At 39.8% G+C, this 22,233-nt stretch overlaps 1 protein-coding gene across 1 annotated transcript in view; it reads left to right on the top strand.

Annotated features, from left to right (window-relative positions):
- The window catches only part of LOC126092185 (low-density lipoprotein receptor-related protein 1), a 772,271-nt gene that overhangs the window by 692,349 nt on the left and 57,689 nt on the right, over positions 1 to 22,233 (top strand). The window contains exons 62-65 of the mRNA XM_049907661.1: positions 2,013 to 2,276; positions 5,203 to 5,510; positions 12,882 to 13,060; positions 13,145 to 13,368. Of these exons, the coding sequence (XP_049763618.1) occupies positions 2,013 to 2,276; positions 5,203 to 5,510; positions 12,882 to 13,060; positions 13,145 to 13,368 (975 nt within the window). The remainder of the gene's footprint in view (positions 1 to 2,012; positions 2,277 to 5,202; positions 5,511 to 12,881; positions 13,061 to 13,144; positions 13,369 to 22,233) is intronic.

Here is a 22,233-nt window from a genome sequence, read left to right as displayed (position 1 = left end):
ATCTGAACAATCCAAATTTCTAGCAGTTCATATAGAAGTTAAGCGGTCAGGGAAAGCCCATGTCCAGGGGCTTGTTCAAAAACTGACTGTTGCTGTATCTGCTGGTAGAATAGTGTCAGCAATAAGTGAAAGTACAAACAGAATTTAGTAGACTTTATACTGCTTTTCATTGACTTATGAAATGAGGCATTATATTCTGGGGTAACTCTTCCCATTCACAGAGGGTAATCCTGTCTAGGAAAGGGCAGTTCAAGTAATATGTGTCCCCTTTTCAGGAGTCGGGTAATTCTGACATTGACCTTTAAAAAATAAAAAATAAAAATGTTGTTGACAGAATGACAGTATGAGCTTATTCCTAAGAATTAGTAGTTTGTCACTTAGTAATTAAATTGTAGCAGAAATCAAATCTGCATTGGATCACACCTCTATGACTCTTGTGAAGAAAGGGGTGCAGTATTCTGCTGCATCCATTTTCAGTATACTACCATAAGAATTAAAAAATCTTAGCCATAATCCTCACATATTCAAGCCTAAACTGACGTGGCTGAGAATGAGAGAGATGGGTTGTTTCGTGGATAGTGTTATTCCCAGGCAGGGGTGAGATGATGCAGGACCAGGCTCACGAGGATTATGAATCAATATAATTCAAAAGGTGTTGGTCTTTATGGAAAGATTGCTGAGAGTCAAGTAGTAATAAATGCCAAGTTCTTTGGGAAGGATACACAGGAGAATTTGAGGATGAACATATGGGGCTCTGTGTGTGTGAGTGAAAGAACAAAAGCTTATGCAGCAATTTTCTGATCTTTGATTTTCAAGTAAATTAGTTTGAAGAACACACAGAACCACAAGTTTTATGTTTATACATAGGTAAGGACTAAATATTATCCGTCGTTTACAACTGAATGTTCAATTGCAAAAGTTACAAAAGATGGCTAATATTTATTCTTATATAAAATAGTAACTGAGGAACAATTTATAGACTCTTCACATTTTCCAAGATGCTGTGAACCACAGGGACTGGAATTAGAAATAACAGTAACTGCTAATAGTTAACAAAGTGTTATATAGCAACACGTAACTTCCTAGACAAAAACATGAGAGTCTGCAATGATGCACATATCAAGCACTTATCAGCTGACTGCCATCACATACCAGGTCCATAATCCACAACTAACATTGTAAAAAATATTTGTGTTTTAGTATTTATTGATGCTGCAAAGAAAGGTACTGCTGGCAGCTATACAGATGTTTGTAGAATCTTCTTGCAGTACAATTTACATGCGATCAATAAATGAATTTAGTAATGAAACATATTACAAGATCACAGATATTAACATGAATTAAGATAGATTGCTACTCACCACTTAGAGAAGGTGTTGAGTGCAGCCGACAGACACATTTAAAAGTGGACTGCTGGAGGTTTGCTTTTGACAGAGTCCTTCCTCAGATAAAGAAGAAACACATATTCACTCATTTATAAATACATAGCTCTCTCTCTCTCTCTCTCTCTCTCTCTCTCTCTCTCTCTCTCTCTCTCTCACACACACACACACACACACACACACACACACACATGGCCACTGTTGTGTCTGGTTGTTGTGACCTGTGACCCCTCAAGCAGTGACAGTGGTCATATGTGTGTGAGCTGGCTGTGTAAGCTATCTGTGCATGAATGTGCGCAGATGTTTCTTCTTCATCTGATGAAGAACTTTGTTTGAAAGCTAACCTCCAACAGTCTACTTTTGTATATGTCTGTCTGCTGCTTTCTCTATGTCATGAGTAGAAGTCTGCCCTAATTCATATTGTTATTCCATTCTGGATTTTCCAATGCTTGAACAGAAATATGCAGTGCTTCTTTGCATGTACAGACGGTCTTTAATATCTAATCAATATTTTTTATTATTTTTTAAAATTAATTGGACATTGTATTGCTTACAAAATTCCCAGATCAACTTGTATTCTAATTAATTAATCCTCTCTGATTCTAAACAAATTGTTCTGAAACTTTTCAGGTAAATTTTTTGGTATTTGTAAGGAACAGCAGTTTGCTTGTGACAATGGATTTTGTATAAGCAATGTGCTTCGTTGTGATGGTATGAATGATTGTGGTGATAATTCTGATGAAAGAGGGTGTGATGAGCCACCATGTACATTTGGCACCTGTTCGCAAATGTGTGTTGAGAAGAAATCAGGAAATTACAGCTGCCATTGTGCTGCTGGCTACACAATGGCCACTGGAAACCCATTAGAGAAGAACCGAACCTGCTTAGCAGAAGGTATTTATATTGTTATCTACTGTTTGATTTGCCATAGGATAACATTTTTTCTTGAGTACCAGTAGCAGCTGATTAATTGAGTGTTTCGTTTATATAGTTTTAAGAAATGTAAGTATGTGGAAGATGTTCCACTGGTTGAAAAGGCAGCTAGTAACTCACACTCTCTCTCTAAAAAGGTTTCAAAAATACATTTGATGACACATAACAAATTTCTGTGTCAGATTTTGAAACTTATTGTCAAGGTAACTTTTCCACATTTTATCAAGGAGCTGGACATCATCATCATTTGAGATTCTAAGATTCTTTCTGTTAAGAAACTGTCTCATTGTTTAGCACATTCTTCACGTGGAGAGAATCCTTTACTAAGGAAACAGTGGATCATTATTTCCAATCAGATAATTGTTGCATACTTTGAAGCTGCACAGGATGGTTATCATTGTGGAGGGATCAAGTTTGTACCATTGAGCATAGATTGACATATTTGAGAACCAACTTTTTTATTTGCAGCACTACCTCTGTGATTTTGCGTAGGCACAGATATATTCATATTTTATTATAGATGCCAGTAAATGCACATTGTAGTCATATCTTTCATCAATTATGGTGGCTTAATTGTTGCAAAAATGCAGGGTGATTCATGAAGATGTGCAAGTATTTTAATATGTTATTCTACAAGTAAAACTAAAGAAAAAAGTTCATATAAACATAGGTCCACAAATGTTTAGTTGCGGAGTTATGGCTAATAAAAGATTTTGCCTGAAATTGAAGAATTTTGCTAATATGAAGCCATTACAAAACTGTACAAGGTTAAAGTAAAGCATGATTTTCATTTATTTTGTTGTTATTGATCTGATGAATCTAATAAAACATGTCCCAGGCATGTATTGGCAGAACATCCAGAGAAGCAAAGATTATTATACAAGTAATTTTGTTTACTTTCTATTAAAAATGTAGAAACTTTTATGTCATTGTTGGCAACCATTAGTGAGGTGTTTCAGTCATTTCCTAATCTCCAAGTGAGCTAGTTTTCTGTATTGTTTAGTGAAAGAACATAATAACAACAGTGTATTTCAGCGAAACCACATAGTAACTGTTTTAGTTTGTGGATTATTTATGAAATAGGTACCCTTTCAAATTTATGGCAGAGGAATATGCCGATATGGTGTTTTTTTATGGCAAATGTGATGGTAATGCTACAGCTGCAGTTAATGAATATCACTTACGTTACCCATCTTGGAGGATTCTAAATGTGCGACCATTAGTGGAGTATTTCGAATCTTATGGGAGACAGGTCCTCTACCTTGTATTCATAATCAGTACGAGCATTTGATACATGAAGATGATGATGAGGTTGTTTTGGATGCTGTTCCACGTAGTCTGGGTACCAGCACACGACATATATCTCAACGATTAGGCATTACACAATCTAAGGCATGGCGTACACTGAAGTACAATAATCTGTATCCTTACTATAAACAAAAAGTACATCATTTACATCTGGGAGATCCTCCCCTTTGCTTGGAGTTGTGCAACTGGTTAAATACTAATCGGCAGTTACACAAATACATTTTATTTACTGATGAGGCACAGTTTACTTGAGAGGGTATAAACAATTTACATAACAAGCATGTATGATCTGAATCAAACCCACATGCAATAGTACAACACAATTTACAGCTGTGATTTAGCATAAATGTGTGTTGTGGTATATTCAACACACACTTTATTGGACTATTCATTTTCCCAGGACATCTAACTGGCAAGACGTACTTACAATTCCTTCAAGAAGAAGTGCCCTGCTTGCTCGAAGATGTTCCACTTGCTACGCGATTGCAAATGTATTTTCAACATGACGGTGCAACTCCACATTTCACCAATGCCATTACTACACATTTAAATGAACATTTTCTCCAGAAATGGATTAGTCATGGTGCTACACATCTGTGGCCGCACAGATCGCTCGATTTAACACCAATGGATTTTTGTATATGGGGATGGATCAAAGACATAGTTTATGAGGACAAAGTCAATACAAGTGAGGTATTACTTGCTAGCATTATGAATGCAACAGACAAAATTAAGAACAACCCTGTAAAACTGAAATGAGCAACAAAATCTGTTCATAGATGTACAACTGAATGCATTGAACTCGATGGAGACATTTTTTGACACGTTCATACAGTTTAAGTTAACATTATTACCACCATTTTTCCAAACTTAAATTCTCTACAACTTCTGTTGAAAACTTAGTGCAGTTGCCTGGAATTAAAAAATGGGCGAAGTAGTTGGTAGGACATGTCCTGAACCAACAAGTTATCACCAGTTTAGTACTGGTGGGCAGCATGGATGCTAAAAATCATAGAGAGAGACCAAGAGATGAATACTCTAAGCAGATTCAGAAGGATGTAGGTTGTAGTACTTACTTGGAGATGAAGAAGTTTGCATGGGGTAGAGTAGAATGGAGAGCTGCGTCAAACCAGTCTCAGTACTGAAGACTACAAATACAACAACAACAACAGTTAATAAATTGAGAATTTTACGAAATTCTTTGCTTCTCTGGATGTTCTGGGAAACTACTGCAGATAAATGTCTGGGACATGTTTTATTAGATTCACCAGATCAATAACAACAAAATAAACGGAAATCGTGCTTTACTTTAACCTTGTACAGTTTTGCAACGGCTTCATATTAATGAAGTTGCTAGATTTCAGGCAGAATCATTTATTAACTGTAACTCCGTAACTAAACATTTGCAGACCTATGTTTATATGAACTTTTTTCTTTAGTTTTAGTTGTAGAACAACATGTTAAAATATTTGCATATCTGCATATGGAACTTTGTGCATTGTGCTTAAAATTTCAAACATTGTAACATCATTATTGTTATATGTTTGGTTCAAAAATGTCTTTTTGTTGTTTTTGACAGGAGGACCACCCACATTAATTGTAGCTAACGATGCTGAGCTACGTCTTCTAAATGCATATAAACCAAGTGAAGAATGGAGCAATAGTTTGACTGTCAAGCAGGCTAATGGTGGCACATTAAATGCTTACAAACTTGAATCAGTGGCTATTCTATGGGAGGGCCATGAGAGCACAATTTTCTGGTCTGATTATCAACACCATCATATACAAAGCATGCCTTTACTTCTCCCATCCCCACCTGCTGGCAGTAGTGATTCTACTACTGCTGGTCACAGGAGAACACGAAGAGAAGATCATATACGAACACTAGTAAGTATTTGTGCAAATGTAAATGAAAGATAGGCATTTATTTGCTGCTCTTTCTTTTAAGTGAGTCCTCATCTTTTATCTGTCAGTTACCAACAACTGCTTATTAGCAGTAATCAGGAATTTTAATCTTGTATGTTTAGTTGATTGTTCTTTTCTAATCATTTCTTGCTTGTAAATCCTCTATCTCAAAATAATTTGCAATGCATAATCACTTTGTCTGCCAGGGTTCTGTTTTTCTGAAATCGTACGTTAAATTAAGGTCCATTCTACTAACTACTCCCTGTAGTTCTACAATATCATTGCCAGATTCTGTGCTGCTTTTCAGCCCATTTATGTGCCATGTGATTTATATCCTTGAGGCCACATTTGCCCTTTTACTTAATGGATACATCAACTTACATCTATATATGCTGTCTGCATGCTTCACTCCTTTATGCCAGCTTGAGGATCAATAGAGTTGCCAGTAAAGATGAATACATGTACAGTGAGTTTACACTGGTAATAAACAGTTCTGCATCAAAGATCATGCTCTACAATACAAATGCTGTGATATTGGTGTCATATTCACCATGTAGTTTATGTGGCTATATTTTGTATGCTAGTAACACTAAATACTTGTCAAAACAAAGCATTTACCATTATAGTTTTAAAAAATTTGATATTTCAAACAATTGAAAGTCCAGATCGGAATAGAGAGAGCTCCATAGTTATCAGGGCACTTGCTTATCATGGGTCTGAAAAGGAACATGGCAGTAACAGTTGTGAGTTACACTCAGTAAAGACAACTGTTTGTTACCTCAGTATTAGGAAAGGTACAATAATCAGATTTCAATCAAGACCTTAAGGAGGAAAACCTATGTGGAAAGACAGTTTTCAGTGGCAGTGAGCATTATGGAAAAGTTGAGAAATGAAGTGCAGGCATTCCCGTTTTTCATGCAACAACCCTTTACTCGAATTCATCAGTGCACACAATAAATAGAATTTTCATTTATTATTACAAATATGCAACAAATTTCACCATTCATTTATTCATAGCTGTATGTATATCTAGTGCTCATGCACAATTTCCAGTTTTATTGCTTCTGAAAAGCCATATTCTTGCACTCCACACACACACACACACACACACACACACACACACACACACACACACACACACAGCTGCTAGCTGTGAAGACATTGTTGTATTGGAACATGAAAACAAAGTCGCTCTTTGCAGATGGAATAGGCACTTATTATGTATTACAGTGGCAAGATATTGGTGTGACTAATATATTCTAGCATAGCCTCATAGAGATTGCAACTACTAATGCAACTGCTTTACACTCTCGTAACTAACATCGGTATTATTTGTTAGTAATGATGTATGATATGCCCAACAAAAGTTCAAACTTTACATCACTGTTTTCTATACCATAAGAGCTATAGTGGTAAGCTCATTGCAGCTTCTTTAATTTGCAATGAAACAACTAATTAGAAAACAATGAAAATCTGCTTGTAAATAGAGAATAGTCGTAACTTCAAACTCAAATTGTTCATGTAATTACAATCTGGCATCTGTGACTCTTCAAAGTTGACACTTGCCAAAAATGCCTGAAATTGGACACTTTCTCTTGAATATTTCTGTGTATGTTACCACTTTTTCAACCTGTATGTAATATTCACATATAGTAGACATTGTCACGAGCCCACAAGGTAAAACAACGTGTGATGTAGCCAGAATAGGAGCCTGAAGCCAGGGATCAGTCTTTATGAAATGGATAACAGTGAGGACATAATGTCACTCTGTAAACTGTATAATGATCCCTCAATGTAGTGTGCTGTGGAATGTGTTGATGTGAATCTTAGAGATTCACTTGGAAGATAAGTGTCATTCACACATTCATACAATTGATGCATTGCTTCTCAGTTGGTCATACCCCATGCATGACACTGTCTAATGGTTCTGATACTGGGTTACTGTCACAGCTAATTAGCAGAAACATTAAGTCTGATTCACTTAGTGTCCATAAAAACCCACTCATGCAAGATTTTATTTCTCACTAGACCTTTTATGGGATAAAAAGACAGAAGATTTCGCATGCAAGAACTCACAAACTGACCGACTGGATGAACCTAGTTTAGCTAAAACATGAAAAACTAAAATACCTAGAGGTGGAGTTCTTCTTTTCTATTGCAGAGCTACACTGTATACCGTATTTACTCGAATATAAGCCGCACTCGAATCTAAGCCGCACCTGAAAAATGAGACTCGAAATCAAGGAAAAAAAATTTTCCCGAATCTAAGCCGCACCTGAAATTTGAGACTCGAAATTCAAGGAAGAGAAAAGTTTTAGGCCGCACTCCAAATCGAAACAAAGTTGGTCCATTGTAATATGAGACACAATTTAGGTTGGATGAAGGACGATACAGCTTCAGTAGTTTGGTTCGAGTCGTAAGCTTAGCAGTTAAGCTTTACCAGGTAGCCGTTGCTATGCATCAGGCCCGTATTTATACGGATACCTTTCCTTTTTCACGTACTTCGTCTGGTTTGAATCGATTGCTTATTTTTCTTTGATCTGATAAGTGCTGTTCTCTTTGTTATAGGTGTTTACGTCACTCCAAGCTGAAAATGCGTTGTTGTACTGTGTCATGCATTGTTTGTCGCATTCTGATAATGTGTGTTTACAACCTGTCGCCGATCGCGGCATCGCTTCTTTTGTGCGCGCTACCGCCGCTTACGATAAAAAAAAGAGAGGAATTGTCTCATTAGCGAAACAATGGCAAGAGACTGCTAATTGTTGTTACTTACACTGCTGCTTTCTTTGATAATGATCAACAAGAACCAAATAATAGACTGCGTATGATAGAAGATGTTCTGGACGAGAGTTTAGCTAAAATTTTTCGCCGTTTGAAAATCTTTGGAAACGCCTCTTTTGTACATTACATTCTGCACAGAAATTAGAGTCATCTTACATTTAAAAATCTAGTCAATTTCCGTGCTTCATTTCTGACTGTATCACTATTAGGCATAAGAATAATACGAATAAAAACATGACATGATATGTATATTCTTCCGCGTTTGCTGTTGTCTCACACTAGTTTCGTAGTTTATTAGGCAGACAGGATTTAAATGAGATAGCAGCAAACACGAAAGAATACATGGCAAAATGTTTATATTCGTATTATTCTTATGGTGAAGAGAATACTGCATGTGATTCTCAATTCTATAAGTTCCTATTAGCAACCATCTCTTCTCACAGTTAGGAAAAAATTCAGAACGTAGAGTTGGCCATATTGACAAACATCCCAAACAGTCTTGCCAGTCGGATTTTCATAGTACATTGACATGCTGCTACATTGAACAATACGGAATTTGTATTTACTTCGTTGGGTAATGTATGAAAATGCAGTGGTCAAAACTCGGGGCGGAGAAACAAGCTCGTCTTCCACCTTTTTTTTTTTTTTATTTTATTTACTGACTCAGAGGTTTTGGCGCCAGTATTTATCTTTGTGCCTGCAAAGCATGCCTGTGTAGCGCTACATATATTCGACAGCAGAAGTTGGTTGTGGCGGCACCTACCAACATTTTTCAGAACTTCCACTTATTTTGCACTTGATTCTAAGCCACAGGTAGTTTTTTGGATTACAAAAACCGGAAAAAAAGTGCGGCTTAGATTCGAGTAAATACAGTATATTTTATGTGACAAGTTAAAATCTGGCACCAGAGTGCAACACGAACCAGAGTACTTGCCTTTCACAGATGATGTGCACCTTATTGTGCTACCCAAACTGCCTCAATCACGAGCCTAAATCTTCAGCATACTACAGCCTTCTTCTCTTGCTTCAGCAAAATTTGACAGAAATGGGATAAACTTCCAACAGATCAAAACTTTCTCTTAATCCATATTAGGCAGGTGTACCAGTTTCTATGGGTCTTCAGTGTGTGTGGTGGGAATTCTTCATTTATTAAACAATGTGTCACTCAAGAGGTGTCCTCCACTATCAATGTGTCATCGGAAATTCTGCACCACTCTAATGAGCATTTCTTGAGGAATAAGACCAGTTTCTTCATGTATTGCATTTCTTTGGGCTGGCACAGATCTCGGATAGTGTTAAGTTTTGTGACTCGGGCCTCCCATCAGGTAGACTGTTCGCCAGGTGCAAGTCTTTTGATTTGACGCCACTTCAGCGATTTGTGCGTCGATGGGGATGAAATGTTGATGATTAGGACAATACAACACCCAGTCCCTGAGTGGAGAAAATCTCCGACCCAGCCGGGAATCGAACCCAGGCCCTTAGGATTGACATTCCGTAGCGGTGACCACTCAGTTACTGGGGGGCGGGCCCCATAGAAAAAATTGCAGGGGGTAAGGCCTGGTGATTGTGCTAGCCAGAAGAGGATGTTGCCACGTGAAAAATTAAGTGTCCAGGAAACATCTATGTGAGCATTTGGAGAGAAATCTGAGTCGTGTGAATGGTAACTCTGCCCTGCTGAAACAGACTTGGTCAATCTGCAGCACATTGAGTCTCTGTACAGAAAATGTACTGGTAATGTGAGTGTCTTGTCGAGAGTTGAGTGTCACAGTAGCACCATCTGCTCAAAAAATTAAGGATCAATTATCCTGGCTCTTCCAAATGCTTACCACACAGTAACACAATCGTTATGTAGTGGTTTTTCATGAAGTTCATGAGGTTTCCGTGCACTCAAATATCAGAAATTTTGTTGATTAATGCATCCCAGTTGCACTAAAGTGTGATAAACACAAGGTAATGGTTTTCTGATCTGGAACTACATGATGAGAGTGAATCTGGAAGGACTCCAAAAATTATGCTCAGCAGCAACAACAGATTAACCTTTTACCATAAATGATTCCTCAGTGCAAGCTCTTTCCTTACCCATCCACAGTATGGTTGGAATTCATTACAGATTGTAATTTGCACTACCTGAATGTCAGTTATGTGTATTAAATGTCCTATTCAATCTTTGCTACTGTTGTTCTGATATCGCAATGTCAGCCTATTGCTATGTTAACTTGTTGACATTTCTGTAGCTTATGCCATGAGGTGGGGTCTCTGGGACCCCTATGTTTAAACTGCGATTTAAGGCAAAAATCATTTGCAGGGCTGTCCATAAATTCATAAGAGTATGAGGGGGTGGAGATCACTTCTGAACAACACGCTGCAAGGCATCCCAAATATGCTCAATAATGTTCATGTCTGGGGAGTTTGGTGGCCAGTGGAAGTGTTTAAACTCAGAAGAGTGTTCCTGGAGCCACTCTGTAGCAATTCTGGATGTGTGGGGTGTCACATTGTCCTGCTGGAATTGCCCAAGTCCGTCAGAATGTACAATGTACATGAATGGATGCAGGTGATCAGACAGGATGCTTACGTATGTGTCACCTGTCAGAGTCATATCTAGACATATCAGGGGGCCCATGTCACTCAAATTGCAGATGTCCCACACCATTACAGAGTGCCCTCCAACTTGAACAGCCCCCTGACGACGTGGAGTGTCCATGGATTCATGGTGTTGTCTCCATACCTGTACATGTTCATCTGCTTGATAAAATTTGAGATGAGACTTGTCTGACCAGGTAACATGTTTCCACTCATCAACAGTCCAATGTCGGTGTTGAAGGTCCCAGGCAAGGCATAAAGGTTTGTGTTGTGCAGTCGTCAAGGGTACACAAGTGGGCCTTTGGCTCCAAAAGCCCTTATCAATGATGTTTCATTGAATGGATTGCACGCTCACACTTGTTGATGGCCCAGCATTAAAATCTGCAGCAATCTTTGGAAGGGTTGCACTTCGATCACATTGAACAATTCTCTTCAGTCATTGTTAGTCCCGTTCTTGCAGGATATTTGATGTTTTACCAGATTCCTAATATTCAAGGTACACTTGTGGAATGGTCATACGGGAAAATCCTCACTTCATCACTACCTCGGAGATGCCAAATCCCTTCAGTCGTACGCCTACTATAACACTACGTTCAGACTCACTTAAATCTCGATAACCTGCCATTTTAGCAGCAGTAACCAATTTAACAACTGCGCCAGACACTTGATATCTTATATAGGCATTGCCTCCTGCAGCACTGTATTCTGCCTGTTTACATATCTCTGTGTTTGAGCATGCATGCCTTACCAGTTTCTTTGTGCTTCAGTGTATATCATCCATGTTAATGTAGTTTTTTTTTCCCCATTTGAACTTTAAATTATGAAGGATGCTTTGCCTCACCATGTACTTTCATTTTCCCATATGGATATGAGAATATCATCATTTTTACTGTTAAGATGTCTTTGGTTTTGGTAGACGGCACTAAATGAATTTTCTCTAAATCTATGAATAATGTGACAGTGTGCGTGGTACCGCATCAGTCACACATCCATGTGTCAGTGTCCTCTCCCCTGAGTGATTTTCCAAGTAGTGCATTGACATGTTCCTCAGAATTCTTCATCCAAAAAACAAAAAGAATAGTTTGAAAATTGTAATGTTTAGGTGATGGTATAAGCTTAAATATTCACAGTAAACAGTTAAAACCTCTTTCCCACACATCTCATATTAGGCAGCCTCAACAAATAAAATGATCGTAAGTACCAGTAATAGATGCAATTAGACAACTGACATCCTAAGTGAAAAAATATTGATTAACAGATAGACTACAAGAGACAACAAAATCAGCTCCTTGATGATCTGGTCAAGAAGCTAAATATGATGTGTTACACACCTGAAAATATATGTCAATTTGTTATCTGCAAACAACATGTTTTCAGTAGCTGTATTGAATTATTTTCTGAATGATGGAGACAAAGTAAATAAAGTGTTTATCCTAAAATAGTGAGCAATAAAAATATTGTGTAAAATTTATAAGTACAAATATTGCTGAGATGTATTTTGCTGATCTTCGTCCCTTACAAAATTTTTCCATAATAATAAAAATCTGCCACAGAGAAATATTGATTCTCAATACTAAAATAACAAATACTTTTTTTTCTCCTAGATTCTCATTTATATCAGTTTTAAACATGAACTGACTGTAACAGATAAATTACAGTTAATTTGTAGTACAGTCAACAGTACATTGTGGGAACTTCTTCTGGCCATCATTCCATGTATCTGAATGTTCCCTTTGCTGATTGAATGTGTAGAAAACAGTGTACAAATGAACAAGTACTGTAACACAAAAGTCTACAGGTTCTTCAGCTAAAACCTCACAATGTTGTGTTGTGAGTCACAACAAATTGTTTTTATGACTGTTTTCTGTTCCTCCCTGATTTTGTTGAAGAGAAAATTATGACAATTTTTTTATTTAGTATAGCTTATGTATAGTTATTGAAAATTTGTTTATGAGATAATTATAAAAAAAAATCTCTTAAATATTTGTACAGCTTGAGAATTTGCAAGATCCAAAAGGTCTTGCAATTGACTGGGTTACAAAACGATTATACTGGGTAGATGCAGGAGCTGACACTGTTATGGTTTCAAAACTTGATGGTCTTGAGCGAACAACACTCATCAGTACAGATCTGGACCAGCCACATGATATTGTTGTTGATCCACAATCTGGGTATGTATTTCTCATGTAGAGGTGCCTTGGTACTTTGAAGATATTTTTTATTGCTTATTCTTATTTTGTTTCTTATTTTTTTAGACTTATGTTCTGGTCAGACTGTGGAAAAAAGGCTCGAATAGAAGTTGCTGCAATGGATGGAACAAACCGCCACACTCTTATTGATGCATCTGGGCAATGGCCAGCTGGATTAGCAATTGATTATCCAGCTCGTCGCCTCTACTGGAGTGATCCAAAAGCTCTTACTGTAGAAAGTGTTGATCTGTATGGCCACGATCGACGAATTGTCCATATATTTCCCTCAGGTATTCTTTTGTGACATGTACGGTAATTATTACAATGAGGCATTCCATATTTTGAGATTCAGTTTTGTGGCTTCCAAGAAAGTTCGTCATATCTATTTCCCTACCATCTCATTCATACTTCTTGGGAACAACATAAACCATCAAGAGAGATAGAGTATCTCATGTACTTCTCCATTTTTGTTCATGTACTGTGTTAAGTTTTTATATTAGCATTATTCTCATGCAGCTTTCAGTGTCCTGTACATTAAAATAACAAGGACCTGGATGCATCTGTCACTATGTAATGTTTTAATACATCACAACTCATTACACAGGTATACAATTATGCATCCAGTATTTTTGTTGTATTAGTTTGGTTATATCTCTTCTATTACAGTGTTCCTTTTTTATCGTTTTCACTTGTGTTGGTTCCCCTTTTGTACTCTACAGCATTTGTGTACCATAGTTCTGAGTTTTCCTTTTCTTTACTTTTCATTTATGTTATCTTTTCCTGAACTTTGCCTTTCTGTAGCCCAATAACTAATGCATCTCTAATATTCTTTTCAGTATGTTTGTTTATTATTTATAGCATATATTCCTTAGCAGTCCTCTTCTGTCTGATTCATCATCTTCTTTTCAGACCAGGGCTTCATTAACTAGAAGCAGCTTGTACATGAATGAAACATTGTGTGTAAAATTTCCTTGGGGTAGAATTGCATAGCAAATTAAAATTGAATCAAAAGATAGAAAACTTATCAAGAAGCTCTGCCCCCCATAGTTTGCTTTTAAAAGTATTTCACATTGTGTTGGTCTAAAGACAAGATTCTGGCTTATTTGGAATATTTTCACTCCCCATTGTCACATGGAACTGTCTTCCAGAGCCTTAAATTTAAAATAAATAAAATATTGATTTTGCAGGGTGTATACGACCCGGGACAACCGGGAATTCCGGGAAAAACCCGGGAATTTTTTCATCCGGGAGAAAACCGGGAAAAACCCGGGAATTTTTCGGAATTCCGGGAATTTTTCATTGTTTTAGCTTTCAGTTACATTTTTGTAGTTTTGACTGCAGAATTGATTCTCTAGCAAAAAATGTTATTGTATCCTGCTACTGGAGAATGATACTGCAGCAATAAAATATAAACGAGAGGGAAAAAAATAAAACTGTAGTGGCAAAGGAAATGTGCATTTTATGACAACAAAACACCGTGCACGCACAAGCGTCTACAGATAGCAAAAATATGTTAAAGGCCGTAGGGCGCAGACTGTAATTCTTCATAACAATAAACTGCTTGCTATGAGCATGACGTCACAACTGTTCACATTAGGTTCGTTTGACCAGTTGCCAGCGGTCTGTTGCGCATGCGCATTTGACTCGCGTATAAGCAGTACCTTCTCTCGCTTCCCGCTTCTTGAAGTTTGGCTGTTAGCTGCATCGGTAGTAGCAGCAAGCAGCCAGATGCAAATGAGAAAAATTTTTCTCGCGCGCCCTAGCTGCCAGATTCGCGCTTGCACAGAGTTGTCTGAGTTGTAGTGGGGAGGGGGTTAGTCTCCACGTGACCCGTGTTTACGTTAAGTGATTTCGCTGCTTCTCTTCATGTACAGCTCCCACGTCAAATGAAAACAAAACGGATTTCTGTGGCCGGGAGCTATCAAGTGAATTAAAATGCATTCACATAATTACAGAGGGCAAAAATATATTATTAATTTCAGTTTCTGATTTTATTTTCTTTCCAAGTTAGTAGCAGTCAAGCATTAATCGCCTTGCAGAAGAATGAAGTTATTTTTGCAAGTTTGCTAAAGAAATTCCGCTGATGCAATCATTTTATTTGAAACGAAGTGTTTCATTTAACAATTTTGGGTACTTCCAACTGTTCGGTGAATTTCAAGTGCACGTTATCATCTTCTGCCATGTATGGCATTATGCCATAATAAAGAACCAAACATGAGATCGTAGAGTACTGGTACTCCAAGAAAATTTACATCCCAAAAACCACACTGAAAAGCTTAATATCAGATGGGACCTACTTCATTGTGAATCTGGAAAAAACCAATGTGCACTTCAAGCCAAATTATGCATTTTAGTATGATTCACGAAATTTTGATGCCTTTTGGAGTATCCTCTGATGCCCTGTTTCTTTTATGGTGTAGTGTAAGCTCTCTTAGTGCTTTATACACACGAACATGCGGGCTTCCTACACCACTGCAGTTGCACACGCACAATAATTCGTTTTTGGCGCTCTCTGGCAACTGGTAAATCGAACCTATAACTAACAGTATTGCGAACGGTGGTTAGAGAAGCGTTACTTTCAAAGTAAGTTTCTTTTTACGCAAGATGAATTATGTTACGTTTGTGAAAGTGGGATGGATATCTAAATCACAGAGCGTTCGAAACTGAACAGTTTGAGGACCAGCCACTTCAAGAATTTCGAGCCGAGGCATTTATGTCACAATTTTAAATTTACTGGCACATTTGTGTGATGTATCTTAAAGTATTTCACACCAAAAAAAGACCAATATTACACGTGAAAGCTTAGCTTTTCTTGTAGATATATGGTACTGTGTACATTAATGTAAACCGTTAACTTTTCCTCTTGTGAGTTCGCGCTATGTAACCAGTAATCTTGCTAGTGGCTGACTATAACACGTGCCCTATGCTCTGAATAGCTGCTGTCATCGGCTGGCGAGATCTCGTGGCTTGAGATATGACTCGCTTACAAAAGGACATCACAACCTCGGTTGCAACGCTCCGGAAACTAACAAGCTGTGTTTAGTGCATTTCGAATTTATACTTTCGTAATACGAAAATATGCAGCGTATATGTTGCTGCAAATCAAAGGTCTTTCCAAAACTTCTCTGCTCCGGCTTTTCTTTTTTTTCCGGGAAGTTCTACGCGATTATATAAAACGTTAACCATTCAAAGGATTGATAAGTTTTACAGTTCCGAGGGAAATTTTTCTGTGCTAAGTGACAGTAGGTCGCCCGGGAAAAAGCATATTTTTTAAATGAGAAATCCGGGAATAATCCGGGAATTTTTTTTCCTTGTCCCTGTATACACCCTGTTTTGGAGATGCTGAGTCGCAATAGGCACAACAAAAAGATTCACACAATTATAGTTTTCAGCCATTAAGGCCTTTGTCAACAGCACACATACACACACACACAACTTGCACACATGTCTGCAGTGTCAGAGAGCTGAAACCACACTGCGAGCACCAGGGTGGACTTTGGGAGGTGGTGGGAAACTGGAAAGATAAGGCACGGGAGATTTGTTTTTGTACAAGGATGCCTCAACATCATTCCCCAAATCCCTCAACATGCAAACTAACCTTACATCCACAGAAAGAACTGCAATCCACCATCTAAAAACTGATCCTGACCTTATAATCCTATGTGCGGACAAAGGCTCCACCACTCCACAAAGATTACCTGGTGTATGGGCTCCGCCAGCTGTCAGATACTCCCACCTACAAACCATGCCACAGTGATCCCATTCCAGTGATCCAGCAGGATCTCCAGTCACTACTCAAATCCTTAGGCCCATCCCAGAACCTTTCCCCAGAGTCCATCTCTCTACTTACCCCTATAGCTACCTGCTCTCCCACCTTCTACATGCTTCCTAAAGTCCATAAACCCAACCACCCAGGAAGCCCCATTGTGGCCGGTTACTGTGTCCCCACTGAGAGAATCTCTGCTCTCGTAGACCAATACCTTCAACCTATTACCCAGAACCTATCCTCCTATATAAAAGATACCAACCATTTCCTCAATCGACTCTCCACAGTTCCTGTCCATTTACCACACGGTGCCCTGCTCATCACTATTGATGCCACCTCCCTGTACCAGTGCATGATGGAAGTGGCGACTGGGTCGGGGTACGGACGAGGCTGAGGCGGGGAGGGATAGTATGGTGGGATTGGCAGGCAGTGAAGTGCTGCAGTTTAGACGGAGGGCAGGAGAGAAGGTGCAGAGGGGGTAAGTAGCGGAAAGGAGAGAAATAAAATGAAATGAAATTAAAAGACTGAGTGTGGCGATGAAATGACAGCTGTGTAGTGCTGGAATGGGAACAGGGAGGGGTCTGGATGGGTGAGGACAGTGACTAATGAAGGTTGAGGCCAGGAGAGTTACAGGAACGTAGCATGTATTGCAGGGAAAGTTCCCATCTGTGCAATTCAGAAAAGTTGGTGTTGGTGGGAAGGATCCATATGGCACAGACTGTGAAGCAGTCATTGAGATGAGGGATATCATGTTTGGCAGTGTGATCAGCAACAGGGTGGTTCACTTGTCATCTGGCCACAGTTTGTTGGTGGTCGTTCATGTGGACAGACAGTGTGTTGGTTGTCATGCCTACATAGAATGCAGCGCAGGGGTTGCAGCTTAGCTTGTAAATCACATGACTCGTTTCACAGGTAGCCCTGCCTTCGATGGTATAGGCGATGTTAGTGACCGGACTGGAGTAGGTGGTGGTAGGAGGATGTATGGGACAGGTCTTGCATCTAGGTCTATTACAGGGGTATGAGCCATGAGGTAAGGGATTGGGAGCAGGGGTTGTGTAAGGATGGACGAGTATATTGTGTAGGTTCGGTGGGTGGTGGAATAGCATGGTAGGAGGGGTGGGAAGGATAGTGGGCAGGACATTTCTCATTTCAGGGCATGACTTTTCACACATATTTTGATGTATTTTAGCATAATTTTTCAGATGTAATTCTACCTTCTTACGTAATTTTTCGTATTTTGTGCACCACCATGGATCCTTGCTCCTTCCATGTGCGTCAATACAGAAAAGTTTCCTTATCTCCAGCCAGATCCCAGTCACAGATACTGTTCCTGCATTGTTTGCTTGGCTCATGAAATCCCCCCTAATGGACTAACCATCAAATTACTCATCTCTGGTTGCCACCACTCTTTCCACAATGATCTCTACCTGTTCAGATTCCGTCAATCCTTAACACCACCTCAAAAAGCTCACCATCCTACTCACTTCCTACTCCTGCCTCGGAGTACCACTGTCTACCACTTCTACAACAACCTCCAAACCTCCCCCTTGCCCCCTCATAGCTGACAAACTCTGTCTTGCAGACCTACTACACGTACCCCACCCTCCAAAACTCCCTCCCACCACCACACAGAACCCAGAACCTAAACACACTCACAACACAGTTATGGACCTATCCTCCAGTAGCCTTAGTCCCACAGAAGCAACAGACCTTTCCAAAGGCCTCACCTTTTGCCCCACTCCCAAATTCAACCATGCAGGACTAGTAACAGACCTTCTCTCCTTCTCCCAGTCCCTCCAGTGGAAACCCTTTTTCGCCAGCAACCTGACCAATCAGACTCAACCAAAGACCAATATTGAACCTTACCTAACTCATTTCACTCCTCCATCCAACCATGAACCACCCCCACTGCCTCCAAACCACCCCCTGTTAACTTTCCAGAATTTCTTAACCTCGAATCTTGCCTCAACATCATTCCCCAAATCCCTCAACATGCAAACTAACCTTACATCCACAGAAAGAACTGCAATCCACCATCTAAAAACTGATCCTGACCTTATAATCCTATGTGCGGACAAAGGCTCCTCCACCACTCCACAAAGATTACCTGGTGGATGGGCTCCGCCAGCTGTCAGATACTCCCACCTACAAACCATGCCACAGTGATCCCATTCCAGTGATCCAGCAGGATCTCCAGTCACTACTCAAATCCTTAGGCCCATCCCAGAACCTTTCCCCAGAGTCCATCTCTCTACTTACCCCTATAGCTACCTGCTCTCCCACCTTCTACATGCTTCCTAAAGTCCATAAACCCAACCACCCAGGAAGCCCCATTGTGGCCAGTTACTGTGTCCCCACTGAGAGAATCTCTGCTCTCGTAGACCAGTACCTTCAACCTATTACCCAGAACCTATCCTCCTATATAAAAGATACCAACCATTTCCTCAATCGACTCTCCACAGTTCCTGTCCATTTACCACACGGTGCCCTGCTCATCACTATTGATGCCACCTCCCTGTACACTAACATTCCTAATGCCCATAGCCTTACTGCTATCAAACACTACCTTCCCAGATGCCCTATGGATTCCAAACCAACAACCTCCTTCCTAGTTTCCATGACCAACTATATCCTCACCCACAATTACTTCTCCTTTGTAGACATTAGCTACAAAAAAATCTGTGGTACAGCTATGGGCACACATATGGCATCATCCTATGCTAACCTGTTCATGGGCCACCTTGAGAAATCATTCCTAAAAACCTCGAATCCTAAACCCCTCACCTGATCCAGATTCATTGATGACCTCTTTGCTATCTGGATTGAAGATGTGGACACCTTATTCAAATTCCTCCAGAACCTCAACAACTTCTCCCCCATTTGCTTCACCTGTTCGTACTCAACCTAACAAGCCACCTTCTTAGATGTTGACCTTCACCTCAGAGATGGCTACATCAGTACCTCTGTCCACATCAAACCTACTAACCACCAGCAACACCTCCACTTCAACAGCTGCCACCCATTCCATACCAAGAAGTCCCTTCCGTACAGCCTAGCCACCCGTGATCATCGCATCTGCAGTGATGAGCAGTCCCTCTCAAAATATATATACCAAGGGTCTCACTGAAGCCTTCACTGACAATAATTATCCTCCCATCCTTGTACAAAAACAAATCTCCCGTGCCTTATCTTTCCAGTTTCCCACCACCTCCCAAAGTCCCACATTCCGGCCACAGAGGAGCATTCCCCTTGTAACTCAGTACCATCCAGGACTGTAGCAACTGAATTACATTCTCCGCAAGGGTTTCGATTACCTGTCATTGTTCCCTGAAATGAGAAATGTGCTGCCCACTATCCTTCCCACCCCTCCCACCATGGTATTCCGCCATCCACTGAACCTACACAATATACTCGTCTATCCTTACACAACCCCTGCTCCCAATCCTTTACCTCATGGCTCATACTCCTGTAATAGACCTAGATGCAAGACCTGTCCCATACATCCTCCTACCACCACCTACTCCAGTCCGGTCACTAACATTACCTATCCTATCAAAGGCAGGGCTACCTGTGAAACCAATCATGTGATTTACAAGCTAACCTGCAACCACTGTGCTGCATCTATGCAGGCATGACAACCAACAAGCTGTCTGTCCACATGAGCGGCCACCTACAATCTGTGGCCACAAAACAAGTGGACCACCCTGGTACTGAACACGCTGCCAAACAAGATATCCCTCATCTTAATGACTGCTTCACAGCCTGTGCCATATGGATCCTTCCCAGCAACACCAGCTTTTCTGGCTTGCGTAGATGGGAACTTCCCTGCAACACATCCTACGTTCCTGTAACTCTCCTGGCCTCAACCGTTGTTAGTCACTGTCCTCACCCATCCAGACCCCTCCCTGTTCCCATTCCAGCACTACACATCTGTCATTTCATCGCCACACATAGTCTTTTAATTTCATTTTATTTCTTTTTATTTCTCTCCTTTCCGCTACTTACCCCCTCTACACCTTCTCTTCTGCCCTCCATCTAAACTGCAGCACTTCACTGTCCGCCACTCCCACCATACTATCCCTCCCCCTCCCCGCCCCAGCCTCCTCCTTACCCCCACCCAGTTGCCACTCCCATCATGCATTGGTGCTGCTGCTCACAGTGTGGTTTCAGCTCTCTGAGATTGCAGGCATGTGTGCAAGTTGTGTGTGTGTGTGTGTGTGTGTGTGTGTGTGTGTGTGTGTGTACTGCTGATAAAGCCCTTAATGGCCAAAAGCCTTAATTGTGTGAATCTTTTTGTTGTGCCTATAGCTACTTAGCATCTCCGCTATATGGTGAGTAGCAACTTTGCTTCTCTGATATTGTTACATTCCATCCTGGATTTTCCATTGTTTGATTAAAATATTGATTTTTGAGAGGTGAGCAGTAAGAATACTGTGTGAAGCAGATCGCAAAATTTTTTGAGTATTTAAATTCAAGAACTGAGAAGCTACGTTAGCCACTTGGGAGCATTTATTGTAAAGACACGTGACAAGTAGTATTGTATTGTAAACAAGTCCCAGTTATTACAGAAATAAATAACGTTTTCTTTGAAAACTACCAGTGTGATCAGGTGAATATTAAGCTATCAGTAGATGCTAAACAGCAGTTGTGTAATGTAATTGGAAAGGCAGCAGCTTCTCCCTCTCCCCGCTCCCACCTTTCACAGAATAGCCACATATCTGCTAATTTAAAGTGCATCCGCAAAGTCTCTTGCAGTGAGCTCCACATGTTTCGCCTTGTGGGGTGCATAAGGTTGGCAGTTGGTGTTGTAGTGTAAGCTAGGGACCAGGATTCACAGCTAGTAGCTACAATTATGACGGGTGATGAGATTCAGTGTATTGCAATTAAAACAATGAAATTAATTAATTATATTAATTGTAATTAAATACTCTGTACTCGTCAACATCACAGTAGGTGCTGGAAATGTTTTCCTTTTTCCTGAAGGCATAATTCAACACATTTACATTTATTTCTGAACACATTTACCCATATAGACAATAAATTATCACTGTCTTCAGTTCATCTAGTGACTTTGGATTATTTTGATACATAAATGTCGTAGCCGCATGCTAAAGCAGTAGGTGTAGATGAATCAGGTGAGTGCCATGGTGAAAGACCGTTTGTAGTTACTCTGTCTCCAAACATTTCATCTAAAAGACATGGGGGCTTGTGAGTCACCTGAGCACTAATGTTGTCTTGTTGGAAAAATGAATGACTCATATCATTTTCATTTATCAAGGCAATAAATGGATTAATTATCTGGGAACAATACACATCAGAAGTGATGGTAGTATCAAAAAAGATCAGCCCTATAGTTCATGCTTGCATTATGGCAACCAACACTCCAATT

The sequence above is a fragment of the Schistocerca cancellata genome, chromosome 7 (assembly GCF_023864275.1).
Source record: "Schistocerca cancellata isolate TAMUIC-IGC-003103 chromosome 7, iqSchCanc2.1, whole genome shotgun sequence".
Taxonomy (NCBI): domain Eukaryota; kingdom Metazoa; phylum Arthropoda; class Insecta; order Orthoptera; family Acrididae; genus Schistocerca; species Schistocerca cancellata.
The sequence above is the reverse complement of the archived record's forward strand: the minus strand, read 5'-3'. Positions and strand labels throughout refer to the sequence as shown.